The 17,693-nt window shown below is 45.1% G+C and overlaps 1 protein-coding gene across 1 annotated transcript; it reads left to right on the top strand.

Annotated features, from left to right (window-relative positions):
• Positions 1-46: 46 nt before the first annotated feature.
• Positions 47-8,867, top strand: LOC104401397. The gene is made up of 6 exons (XM_010010167.1): positions 47-51; positions 304-333; positions 837-866; positions 1,700-1,750; positions 6,056-6,199; positions 8,158-8,867. The coding sequence occupies exons 1-6, from the start codon at positions 47-49 to the stop codon at positions 8,312-8,314; spliced, it is 417 nt and encodes a 138-aa protein (XP_010008469.1). The 3' UTR covers positions 8,315-8,867.
• Positions 8,868-17,693: the final 8,826 nt, after the last annotated feature.

The following is a 17,693-nucleotide window of genomic DNA, read 5'->3' as shown; positions in this document are numbered from 1 at the left end:
AGGTAATTTGGCGGGAACTTTTTAAACGCGGCGACGCCTCGGCGCGATGACGTGAGCTCGGCGGCCCCGAGGCATTGTGGGAGTTGTAGTGCGAGAGGTGGGGAGCCGCCATCGATCTCCTTCGCCTGATACTGACCTCCTCGCCCCGCAGGAGCAGGGAAGGGAGCCAGGCGGTGCGGTTCATGTCTGCAGCGTGGCACTGGGGGTTCCCTGCTCACCCCTGGGCTCCCCTCAGGGCTGTGAGGGAGTTGGCCACAGGGGATGGCGACACCTTCTCACCTCAGTCTCTTGCTTTCCTTGCAGGCTCCAGCTGAAGGCGAGGCAAAGGAGGAGGTAGGAGCTGCTTCTTCCGTGCTAGTCCCCAAGAACTTGGGTAGTGCTCCAAATAAATTGAGGTCCCCCGTACCTTCTGCAGGCTCTGCAGCCCCTGGGGATGGGGTGCCTGTGCCCATCCATTGGCCTGTCACCTGAGGTGGGCTCTGGGTATCCCCACTGGAGCCAGTGGCTCCGCTGGGCTGAGGCCATTGGGTCCTGTGGCAACATGTCCCCTTTAGTCAACGGCTTAGTGACAAGAGCCTTCATGATACCGCTCCTGCAAGTAAAGGAACTTTATCACTCACAGTGGGGTAAAAGGGCGGTAGCAAGGAGTGAAAACTATTGAACAAAGCTGTGCTTTGGGGAAGTCATCACCATAACGGCCGTAATTTAATAAGTTCTAGAATTTGTATGGGCCTTCGTGGTGTAGTGTCTGTGCCATGTTATTCTGGGTTGCAGTTCTGAGAAAGCACTGCTGTATATGCTTGCTGAATTTGAGTGACACATGTTTCTTTACACAGCCAAAGAGAAGATCAGCTAGACTATCCGCTGTAAGTATCTTTATTTACTCTTTTCGTATTACATCACATAGGATGCTAAGTTCTAGGGGACAGTTATAGAGAAACTTTCATTTTTTCCCCACCAATATTGTGAAAGGCGTGGTTAGAGTATTGCAGTATTGAAAAGTAAAAATTCCTGTTCTCTGTTTCTAGTCTTTGAGTATCAACACCTTACAGGTTTACTTTAGACATGTGTCAAGATGCATTTTTTCTCTGTAGGTCTCCATGCAAATACCTGCTCATAGCTCCACAAATTACCTCCTCTCTTCTTATACTTGTAATCTGCCCAATGACTTTACGGGCCCAACTGTTGGGTAGACTGAGACCCAGAGGGTGTAAATCTGTCATGTGGGTTCAGCCTTAAACAGGCTCTTGGCATCCTTTTCTACAGGCACTCAGTGCACTCAGCCCTTTTTTAAGCCATTTTGGAAATGCCAAGTGGAAACAGTTGCTATTTAAAAGAGGAAGTACTTAATTTTAGTGTAAGCTAAGATGTGCATTCATACATAGAATTATGTCCAAGTGTTAATACCTTTTATTTTTGATACATGCTTGCCTTCGTAGCAGACAGTAACACCCAGACACAGTAATGATCCACTTACTACTACTATCCGCATCTGTACCATGATTGCCATAACAGAGATGAGGAGACACGGGTTTGGATAAAAAACACACTGATCTGTCTCTCATGTTTTTTCCTTTATAATGCAGAAGGAAGCAGCCAGCTCTAAACTACTTTCTTGAATAGTTTTGAGAAGTTACCAACATACTGCTAAAACATTGATAGCATTTGTCTGACTGTTTCTTGTGTACGTTTTGTGCAGAAACCTGCTCCGCCTAAACCGGAGCCAAAGCCCAAAAAGGCAGCACCTAAGGTAAGTGTTCAAGATCTCTCTTAACTGAAGTTGTACTTTTCTTTCTCAAAGTGTTTATAGAGGTAGAAAAATCATCCACAACTAACCGTTTTGTTTCTTCATCATTTTCTTTAAAGATGCAAGATTTAATTATGTGAGTTAAAAGAACGTGGAAGGTGTAAGGATAATTTTATCCAGTTCCTAGGGAAGGAATGGGGTAAACTGAACAGACTTTAATTCAGTTGTGATGAGGCTTTACTGCTTGCCTGGCAAGGCCATTCTGAAGTTTCATATAATGTATTGTTGAGAAAATGATGCTTTGAACAGAGATCAGAGAGTCAGTTAGAGAAAGCATTCAAAATCATGTTTTTAATTACAGTTTCTTACCATGTTTTCATTGAAAGGCACGTTTTTCAGCTAGTTATCAGTTTATCAGATTTTAATCACTGGAGATAAAGTTCTACGTGCCCGTTTTCTTAAGCTGGATATATTTGGAAATGTCAAAAATATTGGCATATCTGACAGTATAGTTAAAAAAGAAACTATTTAAAGCTCTTTTTTGCTTTGGAAGAACAGTTTGAAATTTAAAAGGGGACAGTTGTGCAATCCATGAGGTATTTCTTTATACCCCCTTTCTGCCAAACTTCCCCAGCGGTCACAGCTTGCAGTGCTTTTTTTAGGTCTATCTGTCAATATTCAGACTGTATGAGGATTTTGCAGCTGGGAAAAAAATAAACAAACAAAAACCAAACAATCTGACCCCAAAACACAATCTCCCAAGCCCCACTTTAGTGTTCTTTTTAGCCTGTTCCCATCGTACATTTTCCATTGTGGTTTCAGGGGATCATGTGGATGAAGCACAGGTGCAGGAGATGCTGTAGTTACAGGAGGGGTTGATGGGTTGTGGACCAGGAGCTTTGCTCTGTACATTTAAAAGCCCTTGCAATTGCATATGGCACAGAAGGCTTCCAGGTGATGAAGATTATTCTACCTCCAAGTCCTTCTATACTGAGCAGCAGAGATGTCATGAGACATGGACAAGGCGGAGAACCCCGCTTGTAGCTTTGGGGACCCCACGTCTCAGCTCTGTAACTGCAGTGCTGTGTAAAGGAAGTTTTTCACATTGGCATCTCTGTGGTGCAGCTGGACATGTAGATCCCATTCCAGAGAGCAGGGCAATCCAGGAACTCTGCTGCCCTGCTTTCCTGTGGCTGTCACGCACTGGATTGCATCTCCCTCTAGTGGCTGCTCCCTTGGGAGGAAGAGAGCCAACTATGGGTGGTTGCCTTTCCAGCCCAAGTGGCAGAGAGCTGGCTTGGGGATCTGAAAGTCCTCAGCCTCTGCTGGTGACCTGTGCAGAGGTCAGTGCAGTTGCACATAATGCACGTTGTTGGTATTTTCTTTTTTATAATTTTTTGAAATTTTATTTTTATGGCAGCATCTCAGGGTTTATACACAGAAGCTGCATAAACTGAATCTTAAAAGTTGTGAAAATAAGCATTCAGAACTCATTTTGTAAGAGACAGTAGTGGTAGAACAAGGGTTAATGGCTTTAGACTGAAAGAGGGAAGATTTAGATTAGACGTTAGGAAGAAGCTTTTCCCTGTGAGGGTGCTGAGGCGCTGGCACAGGGTGCCCAGAGAAGCTGTGGCTGCCCCATCCCTGGCAGTGTTCAAGGGCAGGTTGGACACAGGGGCTTGGAGCAACCTGCTCTAGTGGAACGTGTCCCTGCCCATGGCAGGGGGTTGGAACTACATGATCCTTAAGGTCTCTTCCAACTCAAACCTTTCTATGGTTCTATGAAGTTAAGGACTGTGACTCTCAAAACTTAGTTTGGTCCCTTACCGCACAAGCGGTATGGCGCGGTTTCACTTGGCATTCATAGGCAGTTTAGTTCTGTTGGGAGTGCTGCCTTGGTCATTGCCCTGCACAGTGAACCCCCATTGGACTTGGAAAGCATTGGCTCTCATGCTGGTTTGAGGTCAGTATAGTTGAGCTGTATTTTTGGCTCTCTACTGCTCCTAATGCTGGATCAATATCTGTGTAAAAGGTTATGTAGTAAGAATTGTGCAGGCATTTTAATTCTTGTTTCCTCCAAGTGCTTTACTTTACAACCTTCAAGTTCTTTAAATGTTTTGTGTGTCAGAAAAGATTCCACCTTTTAAACTCAGCCATATTGAAAAACATAGAGCTGGGAAAAAAAGTTTTGTCACTTTGTAAAACGTGACCTTATTACTGAATTGATATTGCCATCTGTATAGAAAAATTAATTCAACAGTATTAGCTCAGAACTAGCTGAAAGGGTGGTAGGAGCTCAGAAATTGAAAAAATAACATTGTTTTCTTGTTGTTTTTTTTTCCTGGACTCAGTTGTGGAAGGGGACTTGATGCCTTACAGAGTAACTGTTAGCAAGTCCCCAGAAACCTCAGATCTTGCAGAACAGAGCAGAGATCCTGGGATCCTCACTCACAGCTGTGTGCTGCCAGACACTTTCTCCCTAGTCAGTCCAGCCATGGAAGCCAGTTTCTGTGGATTCTCCTCAAATGCTTTCTTAAAAGGGGCTTTACTAGCAAAGAACAGGCTACAGAGAATTATAGTTTTAGCTCTGTTAACACTTTGTCGTCTTATTTTGATGGGGTGAGGGAAAAGATGACCTTCTTCAAACAGCCCTAAGCCTTTAAAAAACCTTTATGGCTTACATTGGAAGAGCAAGTGACTAACACAGTTGTGCTCTTGAGCATGGAGCATACTGGTGCTGCTGGAGGAATCCTTCACAGTGGGCTCCTTTTTTTTGTGCTTTAAAGGTCTAATGAGGTCTGTTCAAGTGACAGAGAGCAAACCAGCACCACAGTAGTATTGCAGTTTTAAATCTTACTGCTAAACAGTACCAGAATACATGGGTGCTGATATTATTGTGATAGTTCTGTTTTTTCCAGCCTGTCTTTAATACCAGAGGACTGTTCAGCCAATGGAGGGGAAAAGGAGTGAGTGGAGGCATGGTCTTTTCTTTCCTCCTCTGGTGACACTTCCTTCTCTCAGAAAGATTCACTCCATATCGCTGATAAGACAGTCCCCAGGGATGAGGAGAGACCTGTTGGGAGTGGGCATGAGGCCCTGGGAGAAGGGGTCTCCCAACACTGTATTGCAGTAGAGTTTTCTAGGTGGTCTGAAATCCCTCAGCAAGGTCAGCCTGGGGAGCAGGAGGTTAGACTGGAAAGAGACCCCCACCCATTTGAGTGCTGCTAACCTCCCATCTTAAATTTGCTGTAATATTGTAGGATTTGGTGTTAATTTTGGTGAATTTTTAATCACCAGTGTCATGGAAGAATTAGGTGACTGCCCCTTACTACACTCCGTACCTGAGTTCAACTTTTAACAAGCAGCTAATTTGTAATATAAATTAATTTTGTACACTAATAAGCAAGGTGTTGAAATAAGAAAGTATACTTTTTGTAACTTCTAGTCACAGAGGCAACTCCATCTTCTGAGTAGATCTATATATATTCAGTAATCTGTTATCTTCACTTCCCTGCAAGCAGTAATTTTGCAGATATTTATGGTTCCTTCGCTGGAACTAGGTTAATCAAGTGAGGAACTAAGCTGGTTTGCTTAGTGCAGTTACTTACTGGCAGCAAGAGGCAGATCCTTGGAAGTGAAACTAATGAGAGTTGTGCTTGTTACTGCACTGGAGTTGGGATCTGACCTTGCCATATAGAAAACTGTTGCTACCAAAGTTGTAGCATCAAGTTTTGCTTTGATTTAGCCTGATCCATGTTCAAGAATCCGCACTTAGATAATAAATGCAAAGTTCTTGTTACTGAAGTGATGCTGTTGAGCTCCCAACTTGTCGATCACACAAATGGTTTATTATAGTAAGGAATATTTCTGGCAGGGAAGGGGGAAAGTCCTTTGACTACAGCTTTGTTACAGTTTTCTAAATAGGCATTAATAGCACATCTGAAGTATTCTGGTATTTCCACTAGTTGTACATATTCTTTTTGTTCTGTGGTATGCCTTTCAGCAGCACAGCAGAAATACAGGCCAGTTCAACATTTTTTAGCTAATTTAATTGAATGCCTATTTAAAATAGGAATTCTTTTAACCCCATCCATGGCTGCTTTTATATTACGTACTTCCAAGTAGCACAGTCAGGACAGAACAGAAGGAAAGCACTTCTCCTTAGGAACTTTGATCTCGTCTTTGTCAATAGGAAGTTCAGTGAGCAGAAGGGGGTTGTGAAGAGTGTTTTGGAGCTGAGAAGGTGCTCATGCAGATGCACATGGTGGAAAGTAGCGTTAACTGTATCACGGTCTGTTTTCTTAACAGAAAGAAAAGGCAGCAAATGATAAAAAGGAGGACAAAAAGGCAGCAACAAAAGGGAAAAAAGGAGCCAAAGGCAAAGATGAAACTAAACAAGAGGATGCTAAAGAAGAAAACCACTCTGAAAACGGAGATACCAAAACTAATGAGGTATTTTAGCTACAGTAAACATAGGACTAAGCACAGATGTATTGGTAATAGAGCTGCAGAAGCTAGTGGCTGGGCCTCCCTGTCAGAAGGTGGTGTGTTTCACTGCAGTCCTGTACAGACAGACAAGCTGCAGTATCTGCACAGGGCGTCTCCCAGGGAGAGCCTGAAAGAATAGCATTTCCTTCAAACTCAGTCCTGCTGTATGCTAGAGCCCTTCCACAGGTGGTCTGTGCTGTTGTAGTGCCTCTCTTGTGGTTGGCACTATCGGCAGTGCAGAATATTTGGGGAACAATAGAGCTGAGTAAGATTACTGTCTAACCCTGAGCTGACTATGCATAGCCTCTCTGGACTGCTGGATTGCCTCTTTTGCTCAGCACAGGTTGGTATTGTGCCAGAAATCTGGTTTTAAGTTTTACACAATTCTTTAAAACAATTCTTTGCCTCAGAACAATTCAACAAGAACTCTGCAAAACGAACTCGGTCTCGTCTCTTGATCTGCAAGCCTCTTTCTTATCATAGAATCATAGAACAGTTAGGGTTGGAAAGGACCTTAAGATCATCTAGTTCCAACCCCCCTGCCGTGAGCAGGGACACCACACACTAAACTATGTTGCCCAAGGCTTTGTCCAGCCTGGCCTTGAACACCTCCAGGGTTGGAGCATTCACAACTTCCTTGGGCAACCTGTTCCAGTGCCTCACCACCCTCACTGTGAAGAACTTCTTCCTTATATCTAACCTAAACTTCCCCTGTTTAAGTTTAAAGCCATCACCCCTTGTCCTTCCACTACAGTCCCTAATGAAGAGTCCCTCCCCAGCATCCTTATAGGCCCCCTTCAGATATTGGAAGGCTGCTATGAGGTCTCCACGCAGCTTCTCTCTCCAGGCTGAACAGCCCGAACTTTCTCAGCCTGTCTTCATATGGGAGGTGCTCCAGTCCTCTTATCATCCTCATGGCCCTCCTCTGGACTTGCTCCAGCAGCTCCATGTCCTTTTTATGTTGAGGACACCAGAACTGGACACAATACTCCAAGTGAGGTCTCACAAGAGCAGAGTAGAGGGGCAGGATCACCTCCTCTGACCTGCTGGTCATGCTTCTTTTGATACAGCCCAGGATACGGTTGTCTTTCTGGGCTGCAAGCGCACACTGCCTGCTCATGTCGAGTTTCTCATCAATCACCACCCCCAAGTCCTAAGAGGTTCCATTGGCTAGGACTAGCTACAAGCTTCAGTCAGCTCCTGATGGCCATTTCCTGGCAGATTTCTTGCTGGCAGAAGGAGTGCAACATTTGCTGCAGGCTCCCTTTGCCCCTCTAGGCACAGACTAGCCTGTTGTGTTCTCTGTTACTTTTGACTGACAGTTGTCTCTGTTCATGGGTTGAGTATCGTTATCCAGTCAATGGGTTGTTTCTTCTTTCAGTTTTAAAACTAAACTTATTTTTAGCTTCTTTGCTAAAAATTAATATGGGACTAATATACTTCAAAGGATCTGTGACAGGATCTTTGCAGTTTGGATATGTTGACTTAAGAAGTAACAGCAGACATTTTTATAGAGAACAGGTGAGAACCAGTTTCCCTGAAGTTTGGACAGTAGACAAGTATCATAGTTTTACATGGAATTCTTACTTCCCTGTGACTTACAGAGATGAGGACTTGAACCTGCCCTAGTGTGTGGCTGATCCTAAGCTAAAATAGGTTCTAAACTTCTGCCTCTTTGGAGGCACTTAACATTCCAAAATTAACTCAGATATTAATGAATACTCATCTAAGTGTTAATTTTTAGATTTCTCAGCCAACATGTTGTTGTGTTGATATTTTCTGTAGTAGCTGTGTGTTCTTGTCTGTCTACACAAGATGTTGTCCATGTCTGTGCTAACAAACTAGTCTCTTTGATGCTTGTTAGAATGGAATCCGATAAGCATTACCAATAATATTTCTATTCTTCCCAAACACTTTTATAGGCACCAGCTGCTGAAGCATCTGATGATAAGGAAGCCAAGTCCGAGTAATGTTAACCCTGCCCTATATCTCCATCATTTGGTATCCGTACCTCCATGCTGTATTGTTAACAGAGAGGAATATTTTTATCAACTATTTTATAAATGCAGGTTTTTTTAGCATGAATTTAATTATGGAACATCTTCATCTCGGTTACTTGGGAATTAAATCCCTAACAAACAAAACAAAACAAAAAAATCATTGTTTTTAAATTTTGTGATTGTAATAGTTTGTATGGTACATGGAAAGAATAAGTGGTGGTAGCTTTTGACTTCTGTCAGTGTGTCCCTTTTTGTGTAAGTAAGTCATGCTTACAGACTCCAGATTTTAATTTTCCCCTTGTATGTGTTGTATGGTTTCTTAAAGTGGGGAGGTCTCAAAACAAATAACCGTGTTAAACATTCCAGTGGTTCTGTGGGTTGCTTTTATAAAGAAGGTGAGCTATTTTCATGAAAAAAAAAAGAAAAAACCTAAGAGCTGGAAATCTGTTGTTTCCCAAATGTAATTTTATTTTGTCAGTTTTGAAAAAAAAAAAAAAAAGAAAATAAATAAAAGTGTAATCATGTTTTTAAATGAAATACAAACATTTCTTTTAAAAGGGCAGGTTGGTTGTATGTACCCACTGTTAGGAATTTTGCTGGATTTATCTTAATAAAAAAGACTCCTCAAAAGCTGATTGTGGTTTGTTGCTTGTGCTGCAAATGTACTGCTGGAATGCTGCCAAATTCCACAAGTGCTGCAGTAGTACAGGGCTTAGGGCTGAGGGGACCTGTGCAGCCAGAGCGCTTTGGGCCACAGCACAACTGGGGCTGGAGCCCCTCTTTTCCTCAGCTGTGGAAGTGGCTCCTCTCAGGAGCTGGCATGGGAACAGGCAATGGCAGAGGAGATGTGCCAGGTTACACCAGTTGGGAACCAGAGCCAGTGCTTCCAGGTGGAGGCTGAGCTTGTGAACTCCAGTACTACTTGCTCAAGCCACATTGGGGTGCTTGGTGTGGCCCAGCACACCTTGAGCAGTACAGACATTCCTGTAAACTCTGAAGGGCATCATCTGCTTTTCTTTTATGTGCCTGTTAATTGGTGTGATTTGAGGGGGCTTCTTCCCCCTTAGAAATACTGCACAAACTTGGAGACTACCACGTTTACATCAAACCCTTACTGGTACAGGATAGTTTTCTGTTGGTGGAGGAATGTTCATAGTCATGGTTAACATCCATGCTTTCATAACTGCTGTTTATAGTTTTCGTCTTTACCCATATATTACTCACAAAATGCTTTCTTAGACTCACATAGCTTCTAGCATGATAAGGTGTGTACAGAAGTGCTTTCCACCAGTGCAAGCTTTATTACTGTGGGAAATGACAGCTAGGCTGGCAGGTAGTTAAGTGAGGCATTACTGTTGGTTTTACCTTGTCTCATTTTTGTTGCTACGGCTATTCTATGCAACTTTATCAAAGACGCTTGAAATATTCCTCTTAAAGCCTCATTTTATGTAAAGTCTTTTCACACTGATGACCAAATACATTATATATTTCATAAGAAGAAAAATGTCTGCAATGCAGAAACCTTATCTTTCACATTAAATTGTTTCACAGCCCAGAAATAGGAAATACGAAGAGCTTGCATATTTTTATCTGCTATCCAAAACTGAGGCATTTCAACACATAGCATCCTGTATTAAATGTGTGTTTCAGGATCAGTACCCCAGGGCATCAGCTACTGGATGATCTTTAATGTGGATTTAATTTTCAAGGCCTAAAGCACCAGGGATTTTTATTCCTCCTGCAACACCTTCATTTGGTAGAACTGCTCTAAACACACCAGGGTTAACTGGGCCAGAGCTCCCTCAGCAGTGAAAGTGAGAGAGTATTTAGGAGCCTTTTCCTTTGCAGGGTATTCCTTAGCTGCAGTGACTTTCAGGCATGCTCTGGTCTCTTCTGCAGTGAAAGCTGATGGAGAGAAGTAGCTGGAATCCCTTCCCTGGTGGAAGCATGGTGAGATGGGTGGGTAAAACCAGGGCGATTCGGAATGTCCCCATTAGAAGATGATCCAATAGTTCAAATCCTGACACTTTCACATCTAAATCCTGACACTTTCACATCTAAAAACTATTTACTGGATTTAGCCTGCTTTTGAGCAGTGAACAATCACAAGCCCAGCAGTGTGCTCTGCATACATGGTACAATCATTTTTAGGGTCTGACTGGATGCTGCTTGAAGCTGATGAGAAATACCAATGGGCCTGTACTGCCTCGGGGAGAAAATGCACATTGGAATGAAATGTTTTATACTCATGCATCCCTCTGCCGCCAGTGGTTTCTCTAAAAGGGCTTGAAGTAGCAGGTCCAGGTCTGCAAGTAAGATGAGCTCCTTCTCCAGGTCTTAGCACCACTGAACCGTTTCACTTTAGCTTTAATCACCAAGGACTTCAAGGATTGTGATTTAAATAACAGCAGACACTATGAATATGGATGATACTTTCTTCTTAGCAGAGGGCTCATCTATATGCCAAGGTATCACCAGCCCTTCATACGCTAATTGAGATCGTTCTGTATGTCAAGGCATGTTTCTCCATTTTCATCCCGAGGTTGTTACACCAAAACATACAATTGAGTGTTTGGTTTTGTTTATTTCTTCCTCTTCTGGTGCCAAGGCGAGAGTTGTTCTTAATTCTATAACTATTGTTATAATCAGACTCCTGTTTCAAATAAGTACAGAAAATTGCTTAACTTTTCAGACAAACCTCCTCGCTCAAATTTGTAACTTTTTGAGCCACGGGGTATTGAGCGAGTTGCACAACTGAATAGATTGCCTGCCTTGTGCCAAATCCTCCTCATCTGTTGGTCCTGATGTCTAGACACCAAATCAAAGGCAAGCTCCACATCCGCTTGTGAGCTTTGCTTAGCTTATGATTGTCCCAAAAGCAGAGGTTTTGACAGGAGAAAGCTTTTCCACTGACCAGTCAGCTGGGTGCACCCACTTTCAGATTCAGTTGGAGTATGGGGGAAAGCCACTTTCCCCACGATCCTTGGGTGCCACACAGCAGTGCCCTGGGTGTGGGTGGGACACGTCTGCCCATTCCAGTGCTGTTTATGAAAGGTTGGGAGGCAAAATCACTGCGGGAGCTTGATTATTGTTATTAATCATAACAGTTAGGACCTTAGCAGATGTGATGTGGTGAAGAGATTCATGAGTCTACAGCTAGTGATGGTTCTGAGGGGACATAATGATGTTTTTAGCTGAGGGGGAGAGATTTATGATGAGGTTGGCAAGAACTTGCCATAGTGAGATGCCTGTGTAGCTCATGGGTTATCGGACAAGACATGGGTGCAACTGTTGGCTTGGATTTTACAGTGAAACCTGGTGCAAGGAGGCAATACTGCTGGTTATAATGTTTTAGATACCCCTTTTGAAGTAGTTTGAAAACCTTGCACGCTGTTTAACAAGCAGACCGTGAGCACTTCTGATGCTGTTACCTGGGAACCCTGCAAATCCTCACACCTTACATGCAGAGAAAACCCGAGGCAAGTGCAGTCTGCAGTGCATCCCAGTGCTGGGCACCTGAGTGACCAGAGCCAGGCCCAGGAGATGCCACGGTGTCAAGAGCAGAGAGTTGGAACTAGATGGTCTTTAATGTCCCTCCCAACCCAAACCATTCTGTGAGGAGAGCAGAGTGGTTCTGGTGGGATTCAGTCAGTGCCTGGGGCCACGTTACCCTGTCACATAGGAACACCAACAGCGTACAGCTATAGTGTCAACGTCAGTACAGTGAGCTGACAGTGAACAACGACCCCATTGTAGTGCAACACTGAGGGGGTCGTGTTAATGTTTCAGACTCATCTTACTGCTGAGGAGGTTCCTCATAATGACTATTTAGTAGCAATCATTGGGCAAGTAAGGCTCTTTACTAGGATTTTTGTTTTGTCATTCTTGCCAGGCTTGGTGCATTAATACAGCTCACAGTGTAACTTTTGGTGCAGGATCCTAGCTCAGCATGGGGATAAGGGAACTTCAGATGCCTTTGAAGTTTAAGAGAAAGTGCTGAGATTTCCCATTCCTTGCAATAATGCATGTTCTTACTGGATCCTCAACAGAACTTGGGCAAGCATTTGCTTATTGTTCAGTCAGAACAATGAAAGGCTTCGAAAAACACAGATCACCATCTTGGAAAGTGAGGTCTGAAATAAAAGGAAGTGGCTCTAGATTCTTTCCTGGTGTTCACCATCAGCAATGTACTGGGGCAGCAATGGTAGAGAACAAGCATGGCAGAAAAGGAAAGTCGCAGGTAGGTACTTGGGATTAAAACAAAAGGGTAAATGGGGGAAAGATAAAAAGAACCCAATCCCCCTGTACCACATACAAGGCAGGTTTTTAGGCACATCCTGTATCCACCTCTGCTCCTTTGGCTGAAGTGACAGCATGCAAGAGCCAAAAAATCTGGCAGGTCTGATGTTCAGATCAAGAGCAACTCCCTGGTAGTTAATGGAGTTACACTGGTGTTAATCTGATGAAGTAGAAAGAAAATTGAATCCCCTGAATAGGAGCGGATGGCTCTTCTTTCTAATTGTCCCAGTGGTGATGTTCCTTCCCCATGGAGCTGGCGTGGGAGCCCCTGCTCTGAAACCTGATGCTCTGGGCAGGCTCCAGAGAGCTGAGAACAGCCCCTGGGCCTTGCCGCTGCCTGGCTCTCCAAGAGCCTCTCCTTTGGAGAGAACAATGTCAGCGTGGCATCCGGCCAGCGACCATCCCAGTGCCCCAGAGAGGCAGGAGCTGGTCACCAGTGCGCACGGAGCCGGGTGACAGCAGTCAGTGGTGTCTCGTTTGGCCATACCCCTGCTTTTGAAGCAGTGTGGTTAGGATTGGGCTCAAGGAGGGGATGGGGAGAGAACCAGTGTGCTGCTCCCACAGCCTTCATCCGCCCTGGCTGAGCCAACGCTGCTGGAGGAGGACAGCGAGGAGCGAGGATTGCAGAGGAATGCAACACTGCTTTCCTCCTGTGGCACCAGCGAGGGAATTGCTTGAAATGTGTCAAAGGGAAACATGCCTCAGGCAACACGGTCCAGGGTGAGACATCCCTGCCCATGGCAGGGGGTTGGAACTAGATGATCTTAAGGTTCTTTCCAACCCAAACCATTCTGTGATTCTATATAAGCGATGTCCAGATGTGTTAGCGTGAACTTCAGGCTGACGTAACACCTGAAAGTGGTGAAATGGAGTAGGTGCTTATGTGATATAAAAGGAATTAAATCATAAATTAGAAAGCTCTGTTTCTAAAAGAGTGGAAATCAAACTGACACTATAAAGCCCTCAAAGGCATGTTAATACAATTGGACACATGTTAAACATTTCCAGACGTTCTTAAAAGAAGCAGGGGGAGAGAAGCATAAATAACAGGCAAAAATGCTGCATTTAAACCTAAAAACTGAGTGGTCAGGACCTCTTCTTCCTCCCTGCGCTGGCATCCCCAGCAGTGGGTGCCCATCATGGGGCCTGGCTCTCTGGTTTACCATTGGGAAATGTCTCCCAGCCAAGCGAAGTGTGTTGCTTTCATTAGGGATGAAGAGTAGCGCAAGCCTGGAATTCACAGTCAGAGCTGCTTGTAAGTTATTCGAGAGCCAAACCCCAGAAAAATGGCCAGGGTTTTGTTTGTTTAACATTAACAATTCGGGGAGGGGGTGGAAGTACATTTCTTGGAGCTAAAACCAGATGTGAGGCATCTCGGCCACAAAGCTTTCTGGTTCTCTTCTGTTTGTTTTTCCCCCGGTAAGATAAAAGAAACTGCAAGAGAAGGTTTAGATTGCGGCACCGCTCGGATTTCATCCTGGCTACAAGGGTTCTGGCAGATGCTGCTCTGCAAGACCACAAATGATCTTTTTCTGTTTTACTGATACAGGGCTGCTCCTCCCCATGGCACACGTCTTGTAGCTAGAGATGGGTTCTTGCTGAGCCCAGGACTGACCCTCATTCCCAGCTGGGATGAAAGTTTGTTTGATTTCTTCCTTTGTATGACCGTAACTACCTCTGCAGAGGTGCTGGCCACAGCTACATTGCCAAGTCATGGTTCTGTTTCTCATGGAAAGCCTCGTCTCTGCTAAGGAGGAAAAGGCTGGAGTCACCTCTCCAAGTCTCGACAGACCTGTCCAAGGGAGACCCTGCATGATTGGCCATCCCCTAAGGCCACCTCCTTTAAATCTTTCTGTGCTGCAAACAGAAATGTGCAGATCTAGGCCAAGCTTTTCCTGCTCTGGTTTCACCACCAGGACTGTTATAGACCGGGTGCATCAATGCAGATTTTTGGAGTAAACGCTGACTTTTCCACTCTGTTTATGCCTGCGTAGCCCAGTGGGGTCTTCACTGTACCTGGAGCATTACCCTGGGAGTAATTAAAATCATTAACAAGTGTAATTAACTGTTGGAGGGAAAAGGAGAGTTTTAGCACATTATATCACCAACAATTAAATAAATTACCCTTTTTGTCTTGCAAAGAATTGGCAGACAGGGGGAAAAAAGGAGGAGGGAGATGTATAAACCCATGCAGTGGCACGGAGAAAGTGAATAGGGGTCGATGGCTCTTGTGTTGGAAGACAAAGCAAACAAAGAGGCACCAAATGAAATTACCAAGTGGCAGATGCAAAACGAACATATTTCACACAATGTGTAATTAAGCCGCAGAACTCATTGCCCAAATGGATCCCCAAAATCGTAGTGGTTTAGAAAGCAATTAGACAAATTCTTGGAAGATGACCCAATGGGGCTGTGGAACACAAAGACACATCCCCAGTGCAGGACAAGCCAAGCAGCAAACCATGGGAGGCCGGGAGAGGACCTGGCTCTGCCCTTCCCCATCACCTCCAATCGGAGCTGGAGGTAACGGGACACAGGATTGTGCACACCTTAGGTCCTCCTCAAAAGGAGGAAAACTTGACCACTGTCGAAGTGCACATGGCCCTGGCTGCTGGTGGGGACAGACACACAGCGGTGACTCCAGCGTGGAGGTAACCGAGGTACCACAGACTGCTGTGTGTGTCCCTGCCGAGCCCTGTGCTGCTGCTGGACCCTGGCTTCTCAGCAACCACAACTGAGGAATGCAGCTGAAGGTGGTCCAGATACCCACCTGCCACTGCTGCTCAATTTGGGCTCATGAATTATTTCCAACCCCCTTTTTGGTCCATCTTGACTATGAATCTTTCTAGCTTCATTTAGTGCTCTAGCCTCTAGGTGGTGGTCATGTCTGAATGTTCTTGTATAACTGTGCTGCACAAACTAACTTGGTAATCAGGGAGGCCCCTGTGAGTTTGAGGTTAATCAGCTGGTTGGGAGGGTGGCAGCACTGTGAGCAGGAGCATGTGCCACAGCTCCCGGCATCAGTGTATTTAGCACCGTGACTCCAGTGATGCTGCTGTGCACATGCTGGGAGCATCTGTGTCCCAGCTCATGCAGTGGAAACACCCAGTGAGGCTGCACAAGCACAGCAGAGACCACAGGGCCAGCCATGGCATGAGCTGGGGCTGCAAGGCCAAACACATCTGCAGTTTTCCCTCATCACTTGGAGGTACGACATCCCTACAAGAGCCTGAACCCTCCAAGGTGACAGCGCTTCTCCCTGCCCGCCCTGCAGCCTCTTCAGTGTGGAAGCCTGGCGTCTGTGTGTCCCCATCCTCCGGTCCCCATGTCAGGGACCAGCAGTTGATTTTGGGCACCCAGCCCACTTTCCTTCGGGATGCAGGAGAACCTGCAGGCACTGTGGGTACCCAGTGGGATGTCCACACTTCCCTGATGCCCCAGTGACAAGGATGGTGATTTGTGCAGTCCTGCAGAGGATAAGAAGCAAGTGCTTTTGTTTAATAATCGCCACATCCTACTTACTGAAGTACATGATCTTGGAGGGAAAAGAAACAGCAGTTTGTAGAAATCCAAGTGGATACAGAGATGAGGTCACTGCTCTGCTGCAGTCAACAGAAATTTTTTCTTCAGGTTTAACAAGGTGAGGATTTCATTCTCTAAATCTTTGTACAAATGCAATGTGCTGGATGAATTGTGATACTTGTTATTTGCAATAAGAACTATGGAAAACCAGACCAGCTGGCCAGTGAGGCAGAGGGTCATGCATGGAGTGTATGGAAGTTAAGCATAGCAAAGCCTTACTGGTACCCACTCTTCGTCCAGAAGTTTCCCACTGATCCACAGCACTGATCACTTGCTGTGTGTTGAAATCTAGGTGGCATCAGACAGGACTATCCTAGATCCACACGTTCTGCTTCAAGCGTACCAGTTTGGCTCAGCTGCCTTTTTTGATTGAAATCTAACACTTCTCGCATCGTCCAGGTCTCATAAACAGATGTGTTTTCTTTCAATTTCTTCCTTGGGCCCTTCAGTCCATGGGCAGCTGTAACCAACATCATCAAGGCAGAAAACCCGGTCCTGCCCTGGCTGGTTCTGCTCTGGTAGCACCTTACCCTCTGCCATGCCCAGCTGTTCACCACAACACAGCCATTAGAGCACTATACCTCATATTTATCTTCCAGGGTTTGTACAGAAGAAACTTCTTTAATAAAACAGTGACCATACAGAAGCTGAAAGAGAAAACCAAAAGCCAGCAGGCTCTTGTAGCAAGGTCTCTTTCATGTCCAGCCTCACTGCCTTGTGTGTCATGGTAAATTTGTCCATCTGACATGAAAACAGGGTCAGAATCAGCTCATCTTTATTCAAGATTTATTTTAATGATCCCTACTTTGGCCTTAAATGAACTGCAGGTGCCAATGGCAGAGCTGCCCTTTGATCCTGGGAGTCATCTTTCTGGGAAAGGAGCCTTTATTTTCATGTCCACAGTGAACGGTTGGGTCACACACAAGTCTGTGGGCACCCAGCTCCATAAGAGATGTGCAATCTGGTATCTGAGCTCTCAAAGCTGTAATCAATGGTATTTCTTGAACCAAGAAGAGCCTGATGAGGTGTAACGTAAACTGGCCTGGAAATGATCTGCGCTGAAGTACCACGAGAACACGGTCCTGCAAGAGCAGCCTAATGAAACCCAGAGCATAAGCGCCATGAACACCAGAACAAACCCACCCTCTCTCTTTCCCAGCTCTCTCTCAGTGTGCAGCTGCAAGCCCGGTGGTGTATTTGGGGCAGATGGTGTCCTGCTGGTGCAGGGCGGCGTATCCACCCCGCCGCTGCTGTTGGTTTGAACATGGTCTAGAAACATTAACTAGAAACAACTGGTTTAATGGCACTGGGGAGCACGTGCCGATGGCTGGAAGACGTCTTGCTTGTGCAGGGTCAGCAGTGGCTGCTCCTGGGGACGTTGGTGATGGCCACGGTGCCAACTGATAAATTAAAATGAGTCTACGAAGGCATCTCACCAGCACATTCTTCAAAAGCCAAATACATTTGACAGAGTGATAATAGTTGCTCATTGCTGTGATTTCCTGGGTGCTGTGCTTGCTCCCAGTGGCTGGCACCCCTCCGCTGCCTAGCTGGGATATATATATCATATATATAAT

The sequence above is a fragment of the Nestor notabilis genome, unplaced genomic scaffold (genome assembly GCF_000696875.1).
Source record: "Nestor notabilis isolate BGI_N333 unplaced genomic scaffold, ASM69687v1 scaffold32942, whole genome shotgun sequence".
Taxonomy (NCBI): Eukaryota; Metazoa; Chordata; class Aves; order Psittaciformes; family Psittacidae; genus Nestor; species Nestor notabilis.
This window is presented reverse-complemented; position numbering and strand designations above follow the sequence as displayed.